The sequence below is a fragment of the Drosophila hydei genome, unplaced genomic scaffold (assembly GCF_003285905.1).
Source record: "Drosophila hydei strain 15085-1641.00,03,60 unplaced genomic scaffold, DhydRS2 tig00000063-arrow-pilon, whole genome shotgun sequence".
NCBI lineage: Eukaryota > Metazoa > Arthropoda > Insecta > Diptera > Drosophilidae > Drosophila > Drosophila hydei.
This window is the reverse complement of record NW_022045657.1, coordinates 6,111,491-6,130,657: the sequence shown is the minus strand read 5'-3', so window position 1 is coordinate 6,130,657 and position 19,167 is coordinate 6,111,491. Positions and strand designations below refer to the sequence as shown.

General features: G+C 38.2%; 5 protein-coding genes across 5 annotated transcripts; 4 read left to right on the top strand and 1 right to left on the bottom strand.

Moving 5' to 3' along the window:
* Window positions 1–986: 986 nt before the first annotated feature.
* Window positions 987–1,766, top strand: LOC111601454. Its single transcript, XM_023318032.2, has one exon. It carries the CDS (start codon window positions 987–989, stop codon window positions 1,764–1,766), a length of 780 nt encoding a protein of 259 aa, XP_023173800.2.
* A 1,862-nt stretch (window positions 1,767–3,628) lies between these two features.
* LOC111601434 lies at window positions 3,629–4,405 on the top strand. Its single transcript, XM_030222787.1, has one exon. The coding sequence runs from the start codon at window positions 3,629–3,631 to the stop codon at window positions 4,403–4,405; it is 777 nt and encodes a 258-aa protein (XP_030078647.1).
* Window positions 4,406–5,741: 1,336 nt separating this feature from the next.
* LOC111601433 lies at window positions 5,742–8,048 on the top strand. The gene is made up of 2 exons (XM_023318008.2): window positions 5,742–5,793; window positions 7,383–8,048. The coding sequence occupies exons 1-2, from the start codon at window positions 5,752–5,754 to the stop codon at window positions 8,046–8,048; spliced, it is 708 nt and encodes a 235-aa protein (XP_023173776.1). The 5' UTR covers window positions 5,742–5,751.
* A 3,835-nt stretch (window positions 8,049–11,883) lies between these two features.
* Window positions 11,884–16,843, bottom strand: LOC111601386 (beta-arrestin-1). The gene is made up of 2 exons (XM_023317926.2): window positions 15,902–16,843; window positions 11,884–13,525 (listed from the first exon to the last, which is right to left on the bottom strand). Exons 1-2 carry the CDS (start codon window positions 16,533–16,535, stop codon window positions 12,678–12,680), a joined length of 1,482 nt encoding a protein of 493 aa, XP_023173694.1. The 5' UTR covers window positions 16,536–16,843; the 3' UTR covers window positions 11,884–12,677.
* A 96-nt stretch (window positions 16,844–16,939) lies between these two features.
* On the top strand, window positions 16,940–19,167 carry LOC111601385 (DNA-binding protein modulo). Its single transcript, XM_023317925.2, has 4 exons — window positions 16,940–17,204; window positions 17,273–17,594; window positions 17,674–18,411; window positions 18,483–19,167. The coding sequence occupies exons 1-4, from the start codon at window positions 17,031–17,033 to the stop codon at window positions 18,857–18,859; spliced, it is 1,611 nt and encodes a 536-aa protein (XP_023173693.2). The 5' UTR covers window positions 16,940–17,030; the 3' UTR covers window positions 18,860–19,167.

The following is a 19,167-nucleotide window of genomic DNA, read 5'->3' as shown; positions in this document are numbered from 1 at the left end:
GAATTATTAAGTGTAAGACTAAAATAATCCACGTTTGTTTACTTAATTTGAGTTTCAGTCTAGTATTATTTTCTCCGAATCCTATAGTTATATTTAAATATTTAAATATTGCGTAGCAGGATTTTGTATTTTTGTGGATATTCATTGATATGGATTTGTTTCAAATAATAAATAATATTTATTCCTGTTTTATTGGTATCGATTAAAAACAGTACCAAAATTGAGGTTTTATTTTATATCTCGCACATCCTTGGAGCTAGAGTCTCCTAATTTCGCATTTATTTTCATGTATATTTTATACAATTTCGTTTTTATATTTATTAATAATATACTTTAATACCGGCTCCTAATTTTTACTAAGCTGACAAATATTCCAGTAGAATATGTTGATCATATGCTGATTATTTCGCTGAAATCCGTTGCACACATTCATTCAAATGCGAAAATTCTTGTCATTTTAGTTTGAGTTTGCCATCAAGAGTTTAAGTATTGAGGTGGCTGTGCTACTTGAGGCGATGAACGTAGCATTGGGGTTCTGAGTCCAAACTCAGCCCTACGTAAGATTTATGTTCTATTCTTTTTATTTATTTTTTAATTATTTTAAAATCTATAGATACACGCTACAGAGTATATTTTAAAATGAAGATCTGTCGGAATCTCCTATTAAGATTATTATTTAAGATTATTATTTCAGATTATTTATTTCGTTGTTTTTATTTGACTCCGCTATGTTAACGCAAACTAATTAGATTGTAATAAATTAATAAATTTAAAATTTAAAAGGATTTTTACTAGTACATCATAATACTTATCATCGGTAAGGCGCCACTTTCCTTTTAATGCAAAGCGTAGTAGCTCAAATCCATTACCTAACAAATGGATCGTTTACGTTTATGTAACCTGACAACTAATGATATAACAGTCGATCGAATCATAATCGATCAGCCCATTTCTCACAGAGTTATTTCTATCATTTACCAAACAATATGATTGGAAAGTGTGTTCTTCTAGCGCTCCTGGTCGCCTTCGCCAGTGCCTCACCAGTCGCCCAGGATAATGGCATGGTCGACTTTCGTGAAGCCCTTGACATGTTCATCAACGCCTATAAGAAAATGATGCCCTGTGGCTTCGCTGCCGACAATATTCCAGCCATGGCCCCACTGACCGTCGATTTCTTCCCCTTCGACTACGTCAACGGAGAGACTCACCTTAAGGGCAATGTGAGCAACATCCGCGTCTCTGGTCTCAACAACTTCCAGATCCTGAGCGGCAGCTACAACCAGAGCACTCTGCATGCCACCTTCGACGTTATGTACCCCGCTCTTCAAATTCTGGGATCCTATGAAGTTGAGGGTGTTCTTAGCATTGGTGGTCTCTTGATGCCAATTCGCCAGAAGGTTCTGATCAACAAGAAAATAACAGATTGGCGCTTCGTGGGCAAATACACTTTCGGCCAGAGCTTGACCAACTCCAATGGACTGCGCATCAAGGACTTCAACCTGCAATACTTGGTTGGTGGTGTGGTGGCTGCCAACTGGGATCAGTACATGGACATTGCCGGAAACAACTATTTCAACAGTTTCATCAATTCCTTCTCTGTGTTGTTCACTGAGGAGATTCAGCCTTATGTCACACCCCTGTATGAAAAGTATGTGTTACCCACCCTCAATGACCTGCTCTCTAACCTAAACATGGCTGAGTTGATTAATTACCTAACATCACAAGCCGAGATGTGGAACACTGCCGACTGCTCAGCTCAGGCTTAAAAAGACCACGATAAATAAATACAAGCTGTATGAAAGTTAAAATTATATATTCTCTCTGAAACCGGGATCTGAAAATACCAAATACAATATCTTTATTAATTTTGTATTGTTGAGAAGCAGAAAAACAGGAGGAGCCTTAGTTTTTAACATATTTCTTTATGGTTCTAGAACATGTTGACATTGTTTTGTTTCTACCAGATGATAATAATGAATATAATATAAAAAAAATTAATGTATAAAGCTGACATTTATATATTAGTGAATAAAGCAAGCACACTGTCAAGTTTTAAAGTCCCAGCTATATAGTTCAAGTCATAACTTTTATGAACCAAAAATAAAGTTAAATATATTTGAGCTGGGAACTCTTCACTTTCGAGCATGAACAGGAAACTAAGGACTGTCCTCAACACACGAAACAGTCGAGTATAGGGACATGAGAAAAACTCATTTGCTCTACGTTTATAACACAAAAGAATGTTCCTATTCGATAACATTTTCAATACAACAACATCTTCTTCCAGGCGTCGAGGAACATGTCAAGGGCTTCCCGATAGGTTAGCATGCTCGAGTCCTGAGTTACAGGTGAGGCGCTGGCGAGGGCCACCAGGAACGCTAGAAGAACACACTTTGCAATCATTTTGCTTGGTTGATGGTAGATTGAACTCTCAGAATAGTGGATTGCACGCGCTGTCTTTTCTAGTTGCGTCGTTATCTATGGATTATTTTGAAAACGCCTTTTATAGATTGCTTTAAAATCCAGCTCGCTACTACACAGATAATATGGTGAATGATCATGGATATATTGTAAATCATCGGCATGACTTACAGCATTTTCGTGGTTGAAAAGTACTGGATCTATATAAAGAGTTTTTCGAATCATCATAAAAAATTCAATATTTACCTGTTTAAAAAAAAGTAAAAATATAATTTTGCAGAGCACCTTAACATACTTTTTGTAATAAATGGATATATATACATTTATCTTAAATATTTTTATAGAAAGTTACAAGCTGCGGCTGTAAAAAGCAAAAAAGTATCGTTTTCAAGGAAATACCTTTAGTTGGGTCCCATTTTCGTATAGTTAACTTTCCCATTGTCACATCAAACGAAAGCTTGAATCTATTGTTGCGAGAAAGAACTAGACACAATTATACCTGTGATCAAAGTAGATTGTACAAGATTATACAATACAAATTGAATATAGCGGGGTCAAAATTTATTTAATACCGCAAAACCTTTAATTAAATATTTTATAGAAAATAAAGATATGATATCAGAGCTTTATTTAGCTTAAGCCGTAAGTTAAACTAACGTTTCGATAGTTAAATAAAAAGATTTTATAAATATTAAATTCGCTAATTTAACTAGAAATTTTCCATTTTAATTTCTACTTTATTCACTGCATACATTTCATCAAATCAAATTTTAAAAAATCTATGCCAAAAGTATTAAAATATTTTAATCGTCAAGATTATGAAACCATCACTTCAATATTGTGTAGACCTACTTATAAGGCTTATAATTCTTACGGCATAATTTCCAGAATCGATTTGTATTTGAGCTTTGCGCCGAAAAAATAGACTTCAGGCCACAGTAAATTATTGAGTCATATTTCAACCGTCCTTCTTTAAACTAAGTCCTCTAAGTCGAATGAGTTTATCGTGCTGAGTCATACAATAAATTGGCTAGTTTAACATGATAAGACATTATGCAACGTGCAATCTGATTGCCAACTCGGCCAATTCAAATGCGATCGATCAAAGTGCCTCAAAACCAATGCAAAGATAACAGACTATAAAAGGCAGTGTAGAAATTCAATTCTTCACACAGTTCTTTCTACTGTTAACGAACAACAAAACAAAATGATTGCAAAGTGTGTTCTTCTAGCGCTCCTGGTCGCCTTCGCCAGCGCCTCACCTACTCAGGACTCGAGCATGCTCACCTATCGTGACGCCCTTGACATGTTCCTCGACGCCTGGAAGAAGATGCTGCCCTGTGGCTTCGCTGCCGACAATATTCCAGCCATGGCCCCACTGACCGTCGATTTCTTCCCCTTCGACTACGTCAACGGAGAGACTAACCTGAAGGGCAATGTGAGCAACATCCGCGTCTCTGGTCTCGACAACTTCCAGATCCTGAGCGGCAGCTACAACCAGAGCACTCTGCACGCCACCTTCGACGTTATGTACCCCGCTCTTCAAATTCTGGGATCCTATGAAGTTGAGGGTGTTCTCAGCATTGGTGGTCTCTTGATGCCAATTCGCCAGAAGGTTCTGATCAACAAGAAAATCACAGATTGGCGCTTCGTGGGCGAATACACTTTCGGCCAGAGCTTGACCAACTCCAATGGTCTGCGCATCGCGGACTTCAACCTGCAATACTTTGTTGGTGGTGTGGTGGCTGCCAACTGGGATCAGTACATGGACATTGCCGGAAACAACTATTTCAACAGTTTCATCAATTCCTTCTCTGTGTTGTTCACTGAGGAGATTCAGCCTTATGTCACACCCCTGTATGAAAAGTATGTGTTGCCCTCCATCAATAGCCTGCTCTCCAACCTCGATATGACCCAGCTAACTAACTACTTTGCCATGCAAGCCGAGTTGTGGAACAATGCGGCTTGCACTGTTCAGGCTTAATAATTTGTATAACGAATGATAATAAATCAACGAAGAACATCATTAATCAGCATTTTTCATTATGAATATAGCTGTGCTTGATAAAACTATCTTCCAAGTGATAATTTGTAAATATTTTCTGTGCACCCACCAACCTGCAAGGAAAATAAATTAATAAATAAATGTCTGATATTATAAACAAGCCATTTTAATAAATATTTAAAAAAGATCAACTTTTCACAAAGTCTGATAAGCTTTCGGGGCTTAAACTGTGAGTGGAAAACAACAACTACATTTAAATGTATGTATATAGTGCTATTTATTTAAATATGTTGGCAAAGTTGATGCGGCTGAACTAATAATAGTAGCTAAAACACGATAATTAATTATAGAAATATAAATATAAATTCAATTCCATGTATTTACACGAAATTTTAAGCTCGAATCATTATTGTAGTCGAAACATAGTTCTACACAATTTATACTAAATTCCCTAGCATAATTTTAGAATAAGTTCATAATTACATATTTTTCAGGGCGATCATCATTAGCGACAATGCATACCACTTGGCTTATTGAATTATTGAAACTCTTATCTGTAAGATAGGGCAGAGAAAAACAAATTGTAGAATAAGCCTAAAAGTATGCAGTGAAATATTTTATAGGGTCTTTAAAAAGGTATTACCGCAAATATAGTAGTAGATTTAAAATAATTTATGTAATATTAATTAAAATACCAAAAAATAAAAATAATTTAGAGCAAGCTAATAAGAAGGTGTTTTGTGTTAAGGATCTAAAAGCGAAAAACAACTCAATTAGGTAACGGATATTCGATACGCTCTTTCACAAAGTAAAACGAGTATATGAGCATGAACGGAAATCGACAAAAAAATGGGGAAATCAGTTTAAAAGGGACTTGTCAAAATGTATGTAACAGACAGAAACACGCGTGACAGCCCTTATAAGGACGATCAGGATGAAGACAGTAAGCTGAGTCGATCTAGCCATGTGCATCTGGCCGTCCGTCCACAAAAACCAGAGGCTTGAAATTTTAAATGTATACTCATGTATAGCAGTAAAAGTTTTTTTATCTCAACTCATTGCCTTGTTATCAAAAAGTTTTAAGCATATCTCGATAACCAAAGATGGTAACATCGAATTTACTGTGGTGGTCTGTGTAAGGAGTACACATATTTCGAATGCTCTGGCTTTTGGATACCTCTTCCCTCCCCACTGCTGCGTGGCATGTTAGCAAACCCCTTAGCTGCAACAATTGCTTACAATTGTTAAAGTCTAAATTTGAATTACTGTTGACACACTTTAAATTGAATGTGAGGAATAATAGGAACTACATCTGTAAAGCTGCAATGAAGCAAATGTGCAAGTGTACAACAAAACCTATTAATTATGTGAGTAACGTTCCCACCTGTTTGAATTGTTTTTTTGATAATTATGACAGTCGCTTTAATCGATTAATTTAAATGTCAGAACCGAAATTCTCGATAAGCTGCCGTTCTCTTGAGCCCCATAATTATTATTATTTTAGAACATATAAGTAAAATGAAAATAAGTATTTCTTGGAAAGGTTAAATTTCCTGTTCCCTGAAAAAAGTAACGACTTTAATTAATCGCATCGGACATTTTCAATGTAAATTCAATTAAGAACATTGCAATCGGTTGCGTCCGACTGTATAATACTCGTCCACGATCCAAGCACAATTATATTGATACAAGCTCCAGTAGGCGGGGATAAATTGCTGTTCGTCAATTCTTAGAAACTATTTTTGGTACATCAATTAAGGAGATCAACAGTAACTTAATAATCGAATTTTTAAGTACCTTTATTACATTTATGCGACTATATCCGTAAATATGTAGTCCATATATTTTTAGATGGAGGTCTACTCTCGAGTGCCAAATTTCAAAATATAACAGAGTTTGTAAAAAACACTTCTAGCCAGATCTGATTTGCCACGCACTTACGGTTTGCACACATAATTCGATTTTTTCAGGAGCTTAACAGTAACTGCGGTGACAAATTTTCAGAAGTTACGTCCCAATGGGGTTAAATATATCCACTATTTTCTCTTGATCTTGGGTTGTCAATGCTAGTACTATACTATGTGCAAATTTGAGAGGCGTCTAGTCGACATATCGTGAAAACCTTAACACTTTATAAGGCAGGGATACCAACGCGTACATATTCCGAATTGCAAGTCGCTAGCTTCCTTAGCAGCTAAATCACTTAGTTTACTTTTTAAATGAGTATAAGCAGTTAGAATTGGATAGTTTACGATCGAAAAGCAATTACATTTTTTTTCCAAACAATATCATATATAAATTTCATATATCTATGGAGGATGTCGGCTATTTTAGATATAACTATCTACTTCCATGTAAGTAAATCAACAGTTTTACCCAAATTGCCACTGGACTTAGGGGAGCATACATTTTAAATGCCAAGTCTCTAGATTATAGCAACGAGTATATACTAAAAATTTGAAATGTATAGCGAACAAACCTAACAGACGGACGGACATTATACAAAAGCTAATGTACTTATCACTTTGTTATCGAGCATAACAAATTGAAGTTCTAAAATTTTGAAGACAACAGGTGTTTGTGCCATATTCATTTAGATTTGATTAGCTAAGGAAAAGCATTTCAGTTGATAAAAACTATATTAACGATGGAGTGAATCCCGATGAAAATCAATTTGGCAGTATGACTTGTGACTAATTTATAAGTCTTTTCACAACCCTTTCCAAAAAAAGGCCGCAACAACACGTAATCAATCATATCCCCAATTGTACGGTACATAGATAAAGATACAGCCATAAAAAGGTAGTTGCGCGAGCTGAATTTCGCAGAGCTTCTGAAACAATCGAGCAAAATGATAGCAAAAATATTCCTGTTGGGTCTCTTAGTGGCCACCACCTGTGCCTCGCCCTTGACGAGCACGGTCAGCTACACTAACGCCTTTAACATATTCGTGCAGGCCTTCAAGACGATGGCACCCAATGGCTGTGCTGCCCAAAATATTCCCGTCATGGATCCGATCACCAACGAATTCTCCACTTTCAACTACACCAGAGGAGAGACAAGTATTGTGGGCAACGTGAGCAACATTCGCATCTCCGGTCTAAGCAACTTCATTATCCTGAATGGTGAAATGGATCCGAACACGTTCCAAGTCAACTTCGACTTCTTGTTCCCGGAGCTGCAAATTCTGGGATCCACCATAATGGAAGGTGTTTTCAACATGTTTGGTTTCTCGTTCCCCATGAACCAAAACATGCTGCTTAACGAACGACTGGAGCAATTACGCATCGTCGGCGAATACACCTTTGCCCAGAGCCTCATTAACTCCAATGGACTGCGCCTCAAGGATGTTAAGCTCAACTTTTATGTTGGCGAAGTGAAGATCGAAAACTGGGACTCACTGTGGAATATTTCGGCCAACAACTTTTACGATGGCTTGTCCAGCCAAATGTTAGCGTTTTTGGCTAAGGAGATACAGCCCAGCATGGATCAAATTGTGGCCGAGTATGTAGTTCCTCCGATGAACAATATGCTCTCCAATTTCAGCATGACTCAGATTACCTCGTTCTTTGTTAATACCGCCAAGTCATGGACCAGTGAAAACTGTAATGCTTCAGCCTAAAAGCTTGAAATTGTTTTAAAACAAATAAATATTCAAATCGATTAAATCACTCATTTCGCTTAATTATTGAATCGCTTCAAGCCTATATAAATGAAAATGGTCATCAGTATTAGACAATCTAAGCACAAGAAGCGTCCATGTCCTCGAGAACTACTTAAATAGACAAAACTGGACCTCGTTGTTTTTAGCCACTTTCTTTGCTGATGCTGCTGCTGCTGCTGCTGCTCCTCCTACTGTTGCTGCTGCTGTAATCCGCTTAAGTAACTCAGCAACAACGGAAACCGGAAATGAAAACCATACAGTGTGTAAAGCACATGGTGTGTAGCGTGGGGGTACCGAATGATTCGGTTCTGGGCTGGGCAGGCGAACAACTTCCGCTCGGTGAAGCTGGCGAAGCTGCTGGACTTTTTGCTTGAACCTAGCGATTGCAGCCATATGCTCGTCGTCCTTGTAGATTGTCGACGCGTCCTCGTTCAGGTACACAGATATGAGAGAGGAGCAAGGCAATGGGAAGGAAGCACGGCTCTTAAGCTTCACCGGAAATGTAGAATTGTTCGAGTTGCCCGAGTCCCTGTGACAAGTTCAGTGGTCGCTACCTGACACGGCCCCCAAGACAGCGCCATGAATCAACCAAAATATTACGTGCCCTTCCAAAGCCCTTTATTGTTATTGCTGCAGCCAGTTTTAAGTGCTCATAATAGCGCGGACTAAACAAACAACAAACAGTAAATGGCTTTTTCGTATTGCGGTTTTCCGTTTCTTGGTTTATACACCCACACACCCGCAAACCCACATGCCCATTCGCCCATACAAGCAAGCCACGCCAGAGTCTGACGGGTTCATCATCAGTCACCCAGTTCCGTCTCCGTCTGTCTGCTTCCGGTGCACAGTCTAAGCCACAAGGCCGCTTTTCAGGTCCATTGTACATTAATAAATTATTAGGTAATGCGAAGTGCATAAATTATAATACCTTCTTTCTGCCCATACACATATTTGAGGTCTGAAACAGTTACGCTAATTTTCGGGTATTTTTGGATATTAATGGGCCAATTTGAATGCCACAAGCTCCATTAGAACATTTCAATGCATTTGCTTTAACAATTTAAATACTACGCAATACACGTACACACCAATATTTCCTTCAATTAGTCGCTGCTCGCTTACCGTGCGACTGACTGTATTAGCTTTGCACTCATATAAAACGCACCTTTTTTTATGTATTTATTTAATCAGCTTGCATTTCGTTCGTGTTGTTCACAATTAGCAATACTTTGTTTATATATGCTTTAGTATTTATTTATAATTTCATTCAATTCATACGCTTCCATGACCCACATTTATTCGCGCACTTTTTTCTACCTTCGCATATGGCTACTTACTGGGCAAAGCGAAATGCAAATGATTATTATTCAATTTGCAAATCGTCGCGCTGCGCTCTCTGTCGGAGTACATCATAAATATTTCATAATTCATTACATATTCTAAAAGGTGCAACAACGATGACAGTTTAAATATATAAAACTATAGGTGTAATGTAATTAATAGATTAGTGTTAGCCGGGCCATTACAAATATATTGGATCTGTTTATCAAACAGCGAACCTAATTTGGTTATACAAATTGCATAAATGTATTTATAAGTCGGACCAGTTAAGCGCGTGTTGCCAACAGAAAAAGAAAATTGATAACAAGTTTACATATATATATATATATATGAAATGCTGGTGACATTTTACACGTTTAATATCTTTTCACACTTAGCGGACACAGCTCCAATTTATTGAATAATTCTCGTCTTACAACATTTAATGTCCTCCTGTGATAGGGTCTTCATTCGACCACATTCACATGGACTGCATATCAGGATATCATATTAATTGATTAGTTGTCCTTTCTACACATTGAGTTTCTAAGCTTTATGCTCCATGACACGCGTGGGTTAGTTTAGCAATATATTCAACCAATTTTCGATTCTTTCATTGATGATATTGTACATAGAGAATGTATATTTATGTAAATATATACGTATATTCATGAATGTATGCAAATAGTTATAGTTTCTGGTTAGTTATTTGATATATGTATATATATATAAACGTGGGGGCTTCTGTGTGGGCTAGGTAACAGCTCATAATACTCTTCACTTCACTGCACATCATTTCTAATAGCTAATATTTATGCACACTATTATGTACTTATACATTAAACATTAACAATTATCAAATTGAATGCATTTTGGTACCAGACAAAAATGTACTTTAAAAATACAATTAATTTCCTTATTTTGTGCAGCTACAAACAGGATCAATCCTTATTTTTTTTTGTTGTTTGTTTTTCTTTTTCTTCTTTTTGTATAAATATAAAATGTATTATAAAAAGGTTTAAAAATAATTATGAAAAATTCTTGATAAGCTGATTTAGTGGGACATTCATTTAAATATATTATTTTATATAATAATATTTTAGACATACATACATAAATGCGTTACATTTGCGCTACATATGTTGGGACATACATATTCATATTTAAAACATATTCATAAACATTTACTAAAGCTATGTGTATATAAATACATATATATACATGTATATGTATATAATTTACTTTTTGTTCACATTTATTGACTTATCTAGATAATATTTTGAATTGTTCTATATTGTATCCATTTTACCAGTTTGTAATGCACATTTATGTTAATATTTGAATATATTTTTGTAATTTTTGCTGCTGTATTCGCTTTGTGATAAAAAACCTTCTAACAAACTTATGCTATGTATGTATGTATGTATATCTAAATATACGCGTTATAAAAATGCAATTTAAAATATATATTCCATTGGATTTCACTATTATGTTGCAGCAATTCTGCTGCTTTTGGGGCACTGAAAACAAATTCGAGCTACTTTCACAATCGTGAATGTCACTTAAAAGCCTTTAGCGAAATCATATTTGGAAAACAGATATTTTAATCGATCTTACAAGTACATAAATAGTATTTAGAGCTAGGGCAATACAATAATTCCCTCATTATTAAGCGCCAAACAATATAAAAGGAACTAAATTGTACACTGCCTTGTATTTGTATTCACATGATATTTGAAATAATGTCAAAAATATATATGTATATATATGTATATTGTTTTGTTAATTTTTACAATTCAATATGTTAGGTAAATTGAATATTAGTGCGCCTCTGATAGATAGCTAAATATTTAATATAGTTTATGTATGTATATATAAATTTTCTAGTTAAAAATTGCTTTTCGTATTCGAGTTCAATTTCGTTTCCTCAATTTCGATTCACTAAGCCATTTTGTTACACATTGACATATATTCGAGTACACAATCATACGTGATATCATATAGGGTCTTGATCCCTGCTCAACTCCTCTCCACGTCTACCCACTATCTAACATTCTAAATAAAAAATCGCGTGCTGGAATGTTAAATAATTAAAAATAATCGGCTTGCCGAGCAATACACACACTATCCAAATAACTAACAGACGACACACACACATTCTGTGCGTTTCATGATAAGCCTTTCGGTTATCTAATATTGCGATTTGCTGATAACGCTAATTCTCTTATCTATTGTTCGGTGCAAATTACATTGTAAATGCGAAACTGAGACAAACCAAAACCTAATCAATTTATTGCAAGCAAACATTATTAGCTGAACAAAAATCACTAAAAGTTCGTTCACAGTATGTGTTCCCGAAGAGCAGTGAGGCTCAGTATCAATTAAACTGAATTACTAAATTATGGATTTGGAAGTCAACTTAATGCATATCATTTAACTAGCCGGCATTAGATACAGCATTCAACATTCAAAATCAGTTTACATATTCGTATTTATTTCTGCATATCAATGTATTTATGTGAATTATTTGGAAAACCGTGAACACTTAACGTCCGTTTGCAATCGGATTGGTGTTTCTGTTCATTTTAATTACTTTATTATTTAATTACATAAACGTATTTAGATTATCATTCTATGCCTATCGGTAAGCTTGTATATTTTGGCATATAGTTAAATACAAAATGACTGTCAACTTCAGTTTATAAAAGTTACGGTGCAACAATAACCGAAATAATCAAACTCAATAAATTTCTGCTTACTGTCACTGCTGTTTTGTATGGCTTTTAACAAAGATTTGCGCGTGTTTTCTCATTTTCTATTTTTAATAAACATTAGCGTAAACATTTACAATAATAAATTTTAAAAGTTTTGTGCATAATTGCCATTTCTAGAGGCGTCTTAGTTGGTCGGTGTATTTGAGGGGCTTGTGTGTGTGGTGTGTGTATATGTGTATTTGTTAAACAATTTCACATTTTCAAAAAATTCGTACACTTTCAGCTTAAATACTATAGATACTAGAACGTATGGCCTACACATACCAATAGCAATATAAAACTATGTACCGTGGCTATGCATTCAAAGTTTACAATCAGAGGCTGCGCATAAACATCGTATGATACAAATGCCATATTTTTGGATATATATGTATGCATATATACATATAGTTGGACAATAAATATTGCGCGTACGCATGTCTACGGGTCTAAAACTGTAGTTGCTCGAAGCAACACCACAATCAACTAGTGGACAGACATTGGCTTGCAATGTCTAGGCCTCTGTTTCGGCACCCTTTAAGCGAAGGCGCGCAAAATCCTCGAAGATAATATCATCGTCTTGGGCCTCATCGTCATCCAACTGTATGAGGTTTGTGGTAGTGGGCACATCCTTTGCCGATTGGTCTGAGGATGCCCCGGCGCCTGCGTCAACAGCATCGCCCAGGCTAAGCAGCGGCGCTGCTAGGCTAGCGCGCGGCGAGCGATCTCCCAGCACCGGGTGTTCCTCCTCTTCGGGCTTGGGGTGCATCAGCGTGAATGGTAGCTCGGCAACCAAGTCTCCGCCCAACAGTGGCGAGCCAATAAGTAGCTTCACCTTAACCTTGTAATGCACCAAAATGCCCAAGCTTTCGCGCTGTGCGGGATTGGTGATTAGCGTACTTGAGGCCAGATTTGTATCCTCATGCTTCAGCTGTCCATCCAGCGCCAGGCCCCATTTATCCTTGTTGTTTGCGAGCAGGGGGCACAACTCGAACACCTTGGAGAGCGTAAAGCCAGGCGCTACACTGCAACCATCCTCCGACTCTATTTCGGCCACTACAGATTTGTATTGAGCCGTCGAGAAGAGGCAAATATCGGCAAACTGGCGAACGCACACCTTGATTTTTTTGACAGTGCGATTGGAATTGTTAGCCACGTGAACATTGATTGATATCTTTTCGCCATGATGATACAGCTCCTTATCCAAGCTCGCTTCCAAATGTATTTTATTCGGCTTCATCATGAACTCCTTGCTCACCTCAATCGAGGGCTGCTCGCCGGCCTTGGATGGTGCATACATCACCTTCCGAATCGTCAAACGTACCGAATTTCGTTTGTGTGGCTTGTCCTCAATGTGCTCGCCTATCGTTAGATAAATATACAAAGAGCATTAGCTTTGGACTCAGCGAGTTTTGATGACGTATTTACATGTTATATTTATCTCACACAAACAAACACACACATACACACACACACACACTTGCATAATAAGTCACATATTTATGCATATTTCTGCTGGGGGTGTGTCAAACTCTATTTTGTGTGCGTCACAATTTGAATACAGCTTAGTAACCAGATGATTCACTGTCGAAACTATCAGCATATGGGATTATAACAGAGAATGTGTGTAAAAATAAATGACGCACCATTATCTTGGTACTGGGAAGCTGCTATAAAAGAATCGTTCGTTTCTTTGCCTCAATTTTAAATGAAATGAAATGAAAATAATTTAAAATACTTTCCATTTTGAGATCATAAATATTGCCGCTTGTTGGCGTCTGTCGGGGAGCCGGAGGCATGGCTGTGCAGGGTTCATTGTTTATGCCAAAAACATGGCAGCTCCAAACCGGGGCTGAGCACATCAAATAAACAAATCAACAGATGCCAAGTAAATAAAAACATCTAGTACTCATACCAGAATCATAGATGCCCTTAGAACAGATCGACGTATAGAATCCAACTGTTATATGACAGCTCAATACATTTCTGACGAATTAATTAACAACGACTCGAATATTGTTTCATTTGTCTGATATCATATGTAAATAATAATTGTGTCTGTATTCATTTATTTGTTATTATTAAAATGAAAGAAATTGGATCTATCTACAACAAATTCCGTTGTAGCTTTCAAGCACAATGTAGTAATTAATCAAATATTAAACTGATCAAATATCTGTTTTGTACTCAGCAACAATTTGGAGTTCCTGATCCTAACTAGTTGGGACTTATATATAATGAAATCATGAAAATGGTGTGCACATAAAGAGAGACTGCATAGGAGATTGGTTTATTACAAATCGAACCGTTTCAAACATTGATTTACAGCTCTTTTTTTATAGAAAATGACTATAGTTTTCTATAAACACCTGGGCCGGGCAAAGCCGGTTATTGTTAAAAGCTGTGAGTACAATTGCCATACAAAACTTTTGAGACGATCGTGCAAGTCACTGGGCTGATGTTCTGGAAAAGTTTAGAGCAAATTCTAAAATTGTTTATTTATAATTTTAATTGCTTGATCTTTACGGAAATATAAACGCACATATGTATGTACATGGCATATGCATGCACATATGTAGAAGTACATGTGTATGTGTATCTATATAATATATTCGGCAAACGTTAATGTCTGGGGCGTGCTACAAATTCGCATACATTGTGCGATAGAGGGTGGCCCATTCAAGCCCACCCAATTGGCATTTGGCTCAAGTTCGCTTTCAATAATCTCTTTATGGTTACACACAAATTGGCAGTGACAGCAGCGGGGGCAGTGGCGCCGCCATAGACAGCATTGTTGCCAGATAAGAACGTCGACGCCGGGCAATAAAACCACCAAAAATTAACGGACTAAGCGAAGTGGGCACAATACTAAACACACAAACACTTACTCACACACACATACACATCTGTACATAGATAGCAATTTATGCGCAATAAAACCAACAAAAATGTAAAATCAAGAGACGCTAGAGCGGGACAGCATGAGTTTGGAGCAGAGCAGCACAGCGCATAGAGGAGATCCCAAGTGAGAGATGCGAATGCGCGTGCGAAACGCAAACATGCGCGCGTAACTCCCAATAAATCGCTGCTAAATACGCTGTATAAGCTTCTGCTTCTTCTTCTTCATTATTTTCGTTGTTGTCAATTTCGTTATTGTTGCAAAATGAGAATGAGAGGCGCAAGGCGAAAGATGAGCACGAAGCAGGAGAGCGTATGTACGGGTAGAGAGGGATCGGTAATTACGCTTTTGGGTCATTGCTGCTGTAGTTTTTTATTTATTTTTTTCCTTTTTAGCTTACTTAAGCACTAAAAAAACAAAGATACCCAGCTGCGTCGAGTTTCCAAGAAGCATTTATGTAAGTGCTGAATGTAGGAAAAAACGTTGAACGTCAGCGGAAAGACGCCTAATTAAAGCAACCACGACTGCGACTGCGACTGCGAGAGCAATAGAGTCGAATTCCAATTAGAAGCGTCGAATTCCAATTAGGTGGCTGCGCTGCGTCATCAATATACAATGACATTTTGCGCAGTCGACGCAGTTGGATTAATTAACCCCGCGCGTGACACATGCGCCAACTAACAAAGCCATACATTCCTTTTTTATAATAAAAATATTTACTATGTATGTATTACACATACATATGCATTCAGATAAAGGCGCGGGCCAAGAATTATTTTTGATTTCACCTCTCTCTATCACACACACACACAAACACATTAATGCCACGAAAAACTTACCCACGAAAGCCTTTAGTTCATAATCGACACCACATGATTTTCCAACATCGCCGGGTGCTGGCTGCAAGGACACCGAGGCCGGACAATAGGGCGGCACTTCAAAGTAAAATGGATGTGCATTGGGTCCTAGCTTTTTGATGAGCCGCTCTTGCAATCTCGTCATGGGCCGCTCCAATTGCATAGGCGGATATATTTGTTCGTGGGCTAAATACAAATCCTTGCGAAACGTTAGCCCCAGCACATCCAGATCCTCACGGCCGTATCGAAAGGCAGCCAGTACCTGACCAAACACTTTGCGGTCCTTCACATACTCCGGGTCAATAAAAACAACACCGTCAATGGGATCCACATGCGTGACATGATCCACAAAGTCGCGCTTGCCCAAATAGACTGTGATTTTTCCATTCGATGAGCTCTTCTTGAATACTCGTGTCGCCTGTCGGCGCGAACTGGCATCGCCACCAAGTTCATCAAGGTTACCTACTCCGCCTCCCCCGCTGACTGCACTGCCGGCTATTGTGGCATTGGCAGTGGAGCTACCACCGTTACCGTTGCCGTTGCCATTCCCATTGCCGTTGCCATTCCCCGTTGCGCCAGCTCCGCTTCCATTCGTGTTAGCGCTCAGTGTGTTCATTGTCGTCGTCGCCGTCACCGTCAACGTCGTTCTGGACGTTGTATTACTGCTGCTGCTGCTGTTACTGCCTCTGTCTCTGCTGCGTTGGTGTTCGTAAACGCTGCTGCTCACTGCGTGCCGCCACTGCTGCTCTTGCTGGTTCTGTTACTTCTGTTGTTCGTATTTGCTAACGCTCTCTCTTTGTTTTCAAGCACTTTTAATAATAAATATGTGTGTAATTTAATTTTTTTTATGTATACTTAATGAGCAACAGCGCCACACAACTTCTTCTGTCGCCATCTAGTGTTTACAGTGTTGCATAATACATGAATGAACTAGTTCACATTGTCAGTAACCAACACTGATTCAGTGCTGCCACTTGCGTGCAAATAAATATTTTTCTCGCTAGATATGGCGGCCACACTTTTTCTCAATTCTTTTCCACGTGCGTTTGAGCATACTGAAACACGCGCTATTCACAGTTTTCCGCTTATAATAGTGAAATAAACTTTAAAAATGGCTCAAAAGAAGCTGGGTACCAAGAAGCCTGCAGGCAACAACAAGCGCGGCCCTAAAGCAAAGCAGGTTGAAGAGGAGAAGCCTGAAATGAAAGTAGACGCGAACGAAGACGACTCAGACGCCGACGAGGAGCAGAATGGAGTTAACTTTGATGATGGCAGTGACTCTGAGGTATGTAAATGATTAAATATAATGAAGACAATCTAATGGCAACACCACGCGCTTATAATTTCTCTCAGGCTGCTGATGCAGGAGACTTGATAGACAATGAAGCTGAGGAAGCAGAAGATGATGAAGAGGATGATGAGGATGACGATGACGACGATGAAAATGAAGTCGAACCTGGTGAGATTTCAAAGGCCTCAAAATCAGCCAACGAATCTGATGATGACGAGGATCAGGAAGCCGATTCTGATGAAGAGCCTACTGAAGAGGCAATTGTAAAGAAGAAGGAACAAGCAGATGCCTCCAAGAAGGCTGGCATACCTAAAGTTATCGTTGGTCGTATTCCACATGAAACACCCAAGGATCAAATTATCTTCGTTAGTGGACTCCCAAATGGTAGGTGAAATAAAGCTCAGGCGCTTTATAAATACCAGTTTGTAAATGTATGTATTTTAATATTCTTTATTTCTATCAGAATATAAGCACATGGAACTCGTTGGCTTGTTTACCAAATTTGGACCGATTGCCATTGTCAACCGAATTAAGACAAAGGCTGGCGGCAACAACGTAATCATTGCTTTTGAGTCTCCCGAAGCTGTTGATGCCGCTCTGGCTGCCAAGCCGAAGGCACTGACGCTTAGCGGCCAAGTCGTGACTGTGTCTCGTCCACACAATAAGAGTGAACTGAATGAGCGCACTGTTGTCGTGGGTTTGATTGGATCCAATGCCACCAAGGACAAAATTTCAGAGCACTTCAAAAGTTGTGGTGCCATTGAATCTGTTAACTTTTCCAACAATCGCGCACTGCCCACTGCATATGTGCGTTTCATTTCAGTTAGCTCGGTGCCCAAAGCCCTCAAATTGCATGGTAGTGAGTTCCAGTCCCGCTTCATAACAGTTCGTGAGGAGGCGTACAAAAACAAACAGCTGAAGTCGCCATCATGTACATTGACCATCCTAAACACAGGCAATCATGAATCCTTCAAACCAGATACCATTGAGAAGATCTTCAAGAAATACGGCGAGATTGTAGACATTGATACTGTATGCACACGCAGTGTTTTAGCCTTTGTTACATACAAAACTGCTGAGCAGGCCGAAAAGGCGACGAAACAGCTAAATGGCAAGACTGTAAGCGATCTGGAGATTAAATTAGAGCCCTACCACTACAGTTCCTCGGCCCGCACTATTATTGTGTTGAACTTGGCACCGAGTACGTAATCATTCAATTACCTTATCATTTAGCAATTAATAATAACTTAATAATTATTTTGATATCCTTAGGCGTTGAAGAACAGGAGCTAAATGAAGTGTTCAGTGAAGCTGGAGAAATTGAAAGCATCAAAATGCTACCCAACAAGGCGATTATTAAATTCACCAATGACGATGGTTTCTGCAAATCCTTCCTGTTTAATGAGCGTCTTGTGCAAGGCCAGCCAATTTTCCTGGAGCCAAATTCTTTGCTTAAACTCAAGATTATCAATAAGAAAACTGGAATCAAGCCCCAAGGAAGGTCTGCTGGTGGTCCACCAGCTGGGGGTCCAGCCAAATTTAATAAGTTTGGCAATAACCAAAAGCAGAAGAACAAGCCATTTAACAAACGCCCAGCGCAGGACAATGGTTCGGCTCCGAAACATTTTAAGAAGGCCAAGAAGATCTAATGTTTTTACTTAAGCCGTCTTAAATCCGTAGTTCTAAGTCTATAAAAGTAACCCAGAGACCAATGCATCTTCAAACAGTGCATTGATTTTAGTTTTATAAGCGGCAATAGGTGTCTGTGCCTCCTATTCACGTTATGTGTTTGAATATTTTATGACATGCAAATAAAGTCAAGTATCGCTAATTGTTGGCATTTGCCGGCAACGCGCATTTGCTGAACAATTTTGCTGCTTTTACGGGCAGCGACTCTGCCCAAAAATAAAAACCTGTAAGACCCAACGAGAAATAAATTGCAAATTTCCAACACGTA

Coding starts and splice junctions, on each gene's coding strand:
- LOC111601454 (XM_023318032.2), top strand. CDS start 987: ATGATTGGAAAGTGTGTTCTTCTAGCGCTCCTGGTCGCCTTCGCCAGT.
- LOC111601434 (XM_030222787.1), top strand. CDS start 3,629: ATGATTGCAAAGTGTGTTCTTCTAGCGCTCCTGGTCGCCTTCGCCAGC.
- LOC111601385 (XM_023317925.2), top strand. CDS start 17,031: ATGGCTCAAAAGAAGCTGGGTACCAAGAAGCCTGCAGGCAACAACAAG. Junction 17,205..17,272: donor ATGATGGCAGTGACTCTGAG/GTATGTAAATGA, acceptor AATTTCTCTCAG/GCTGCTGATGCAGGAGACTT. Junction 18,412..18,482: donor TGTGTTGAACTTGGCACCGA/GTACGTAATCAT, acceptor TGATATCCTTAG/GCGTTGAAGAACAGGAGCTA.
- LOC111601386 (XM_023317926.2), bottom strand. CDS start 16,535: ATGAACACACTGAGCGCTAACACGAATGGAAGCGGAGCTGGCGCAACG. Junction 13,526..15,901: donor TGAACTAAAGGCTTTCGTGG/GTAAGTTTTTCG, acceptor ATCTAACGATAG/GCGAGCACATTGAGGACAAG.
- LOC111601433 (XM_023318008.2), top strand. CDS start 5,752: ATGAAGCAAATGTGCAAGTGTACAACAAAACCTATTAATTAT. Junction 5,794..7,382: donor CAACAAAACCTATTAATTAT/GTGAGTAACGTT, acceptor ATATTCGTGCAG/GCCTTCAAGACGATGGCACC.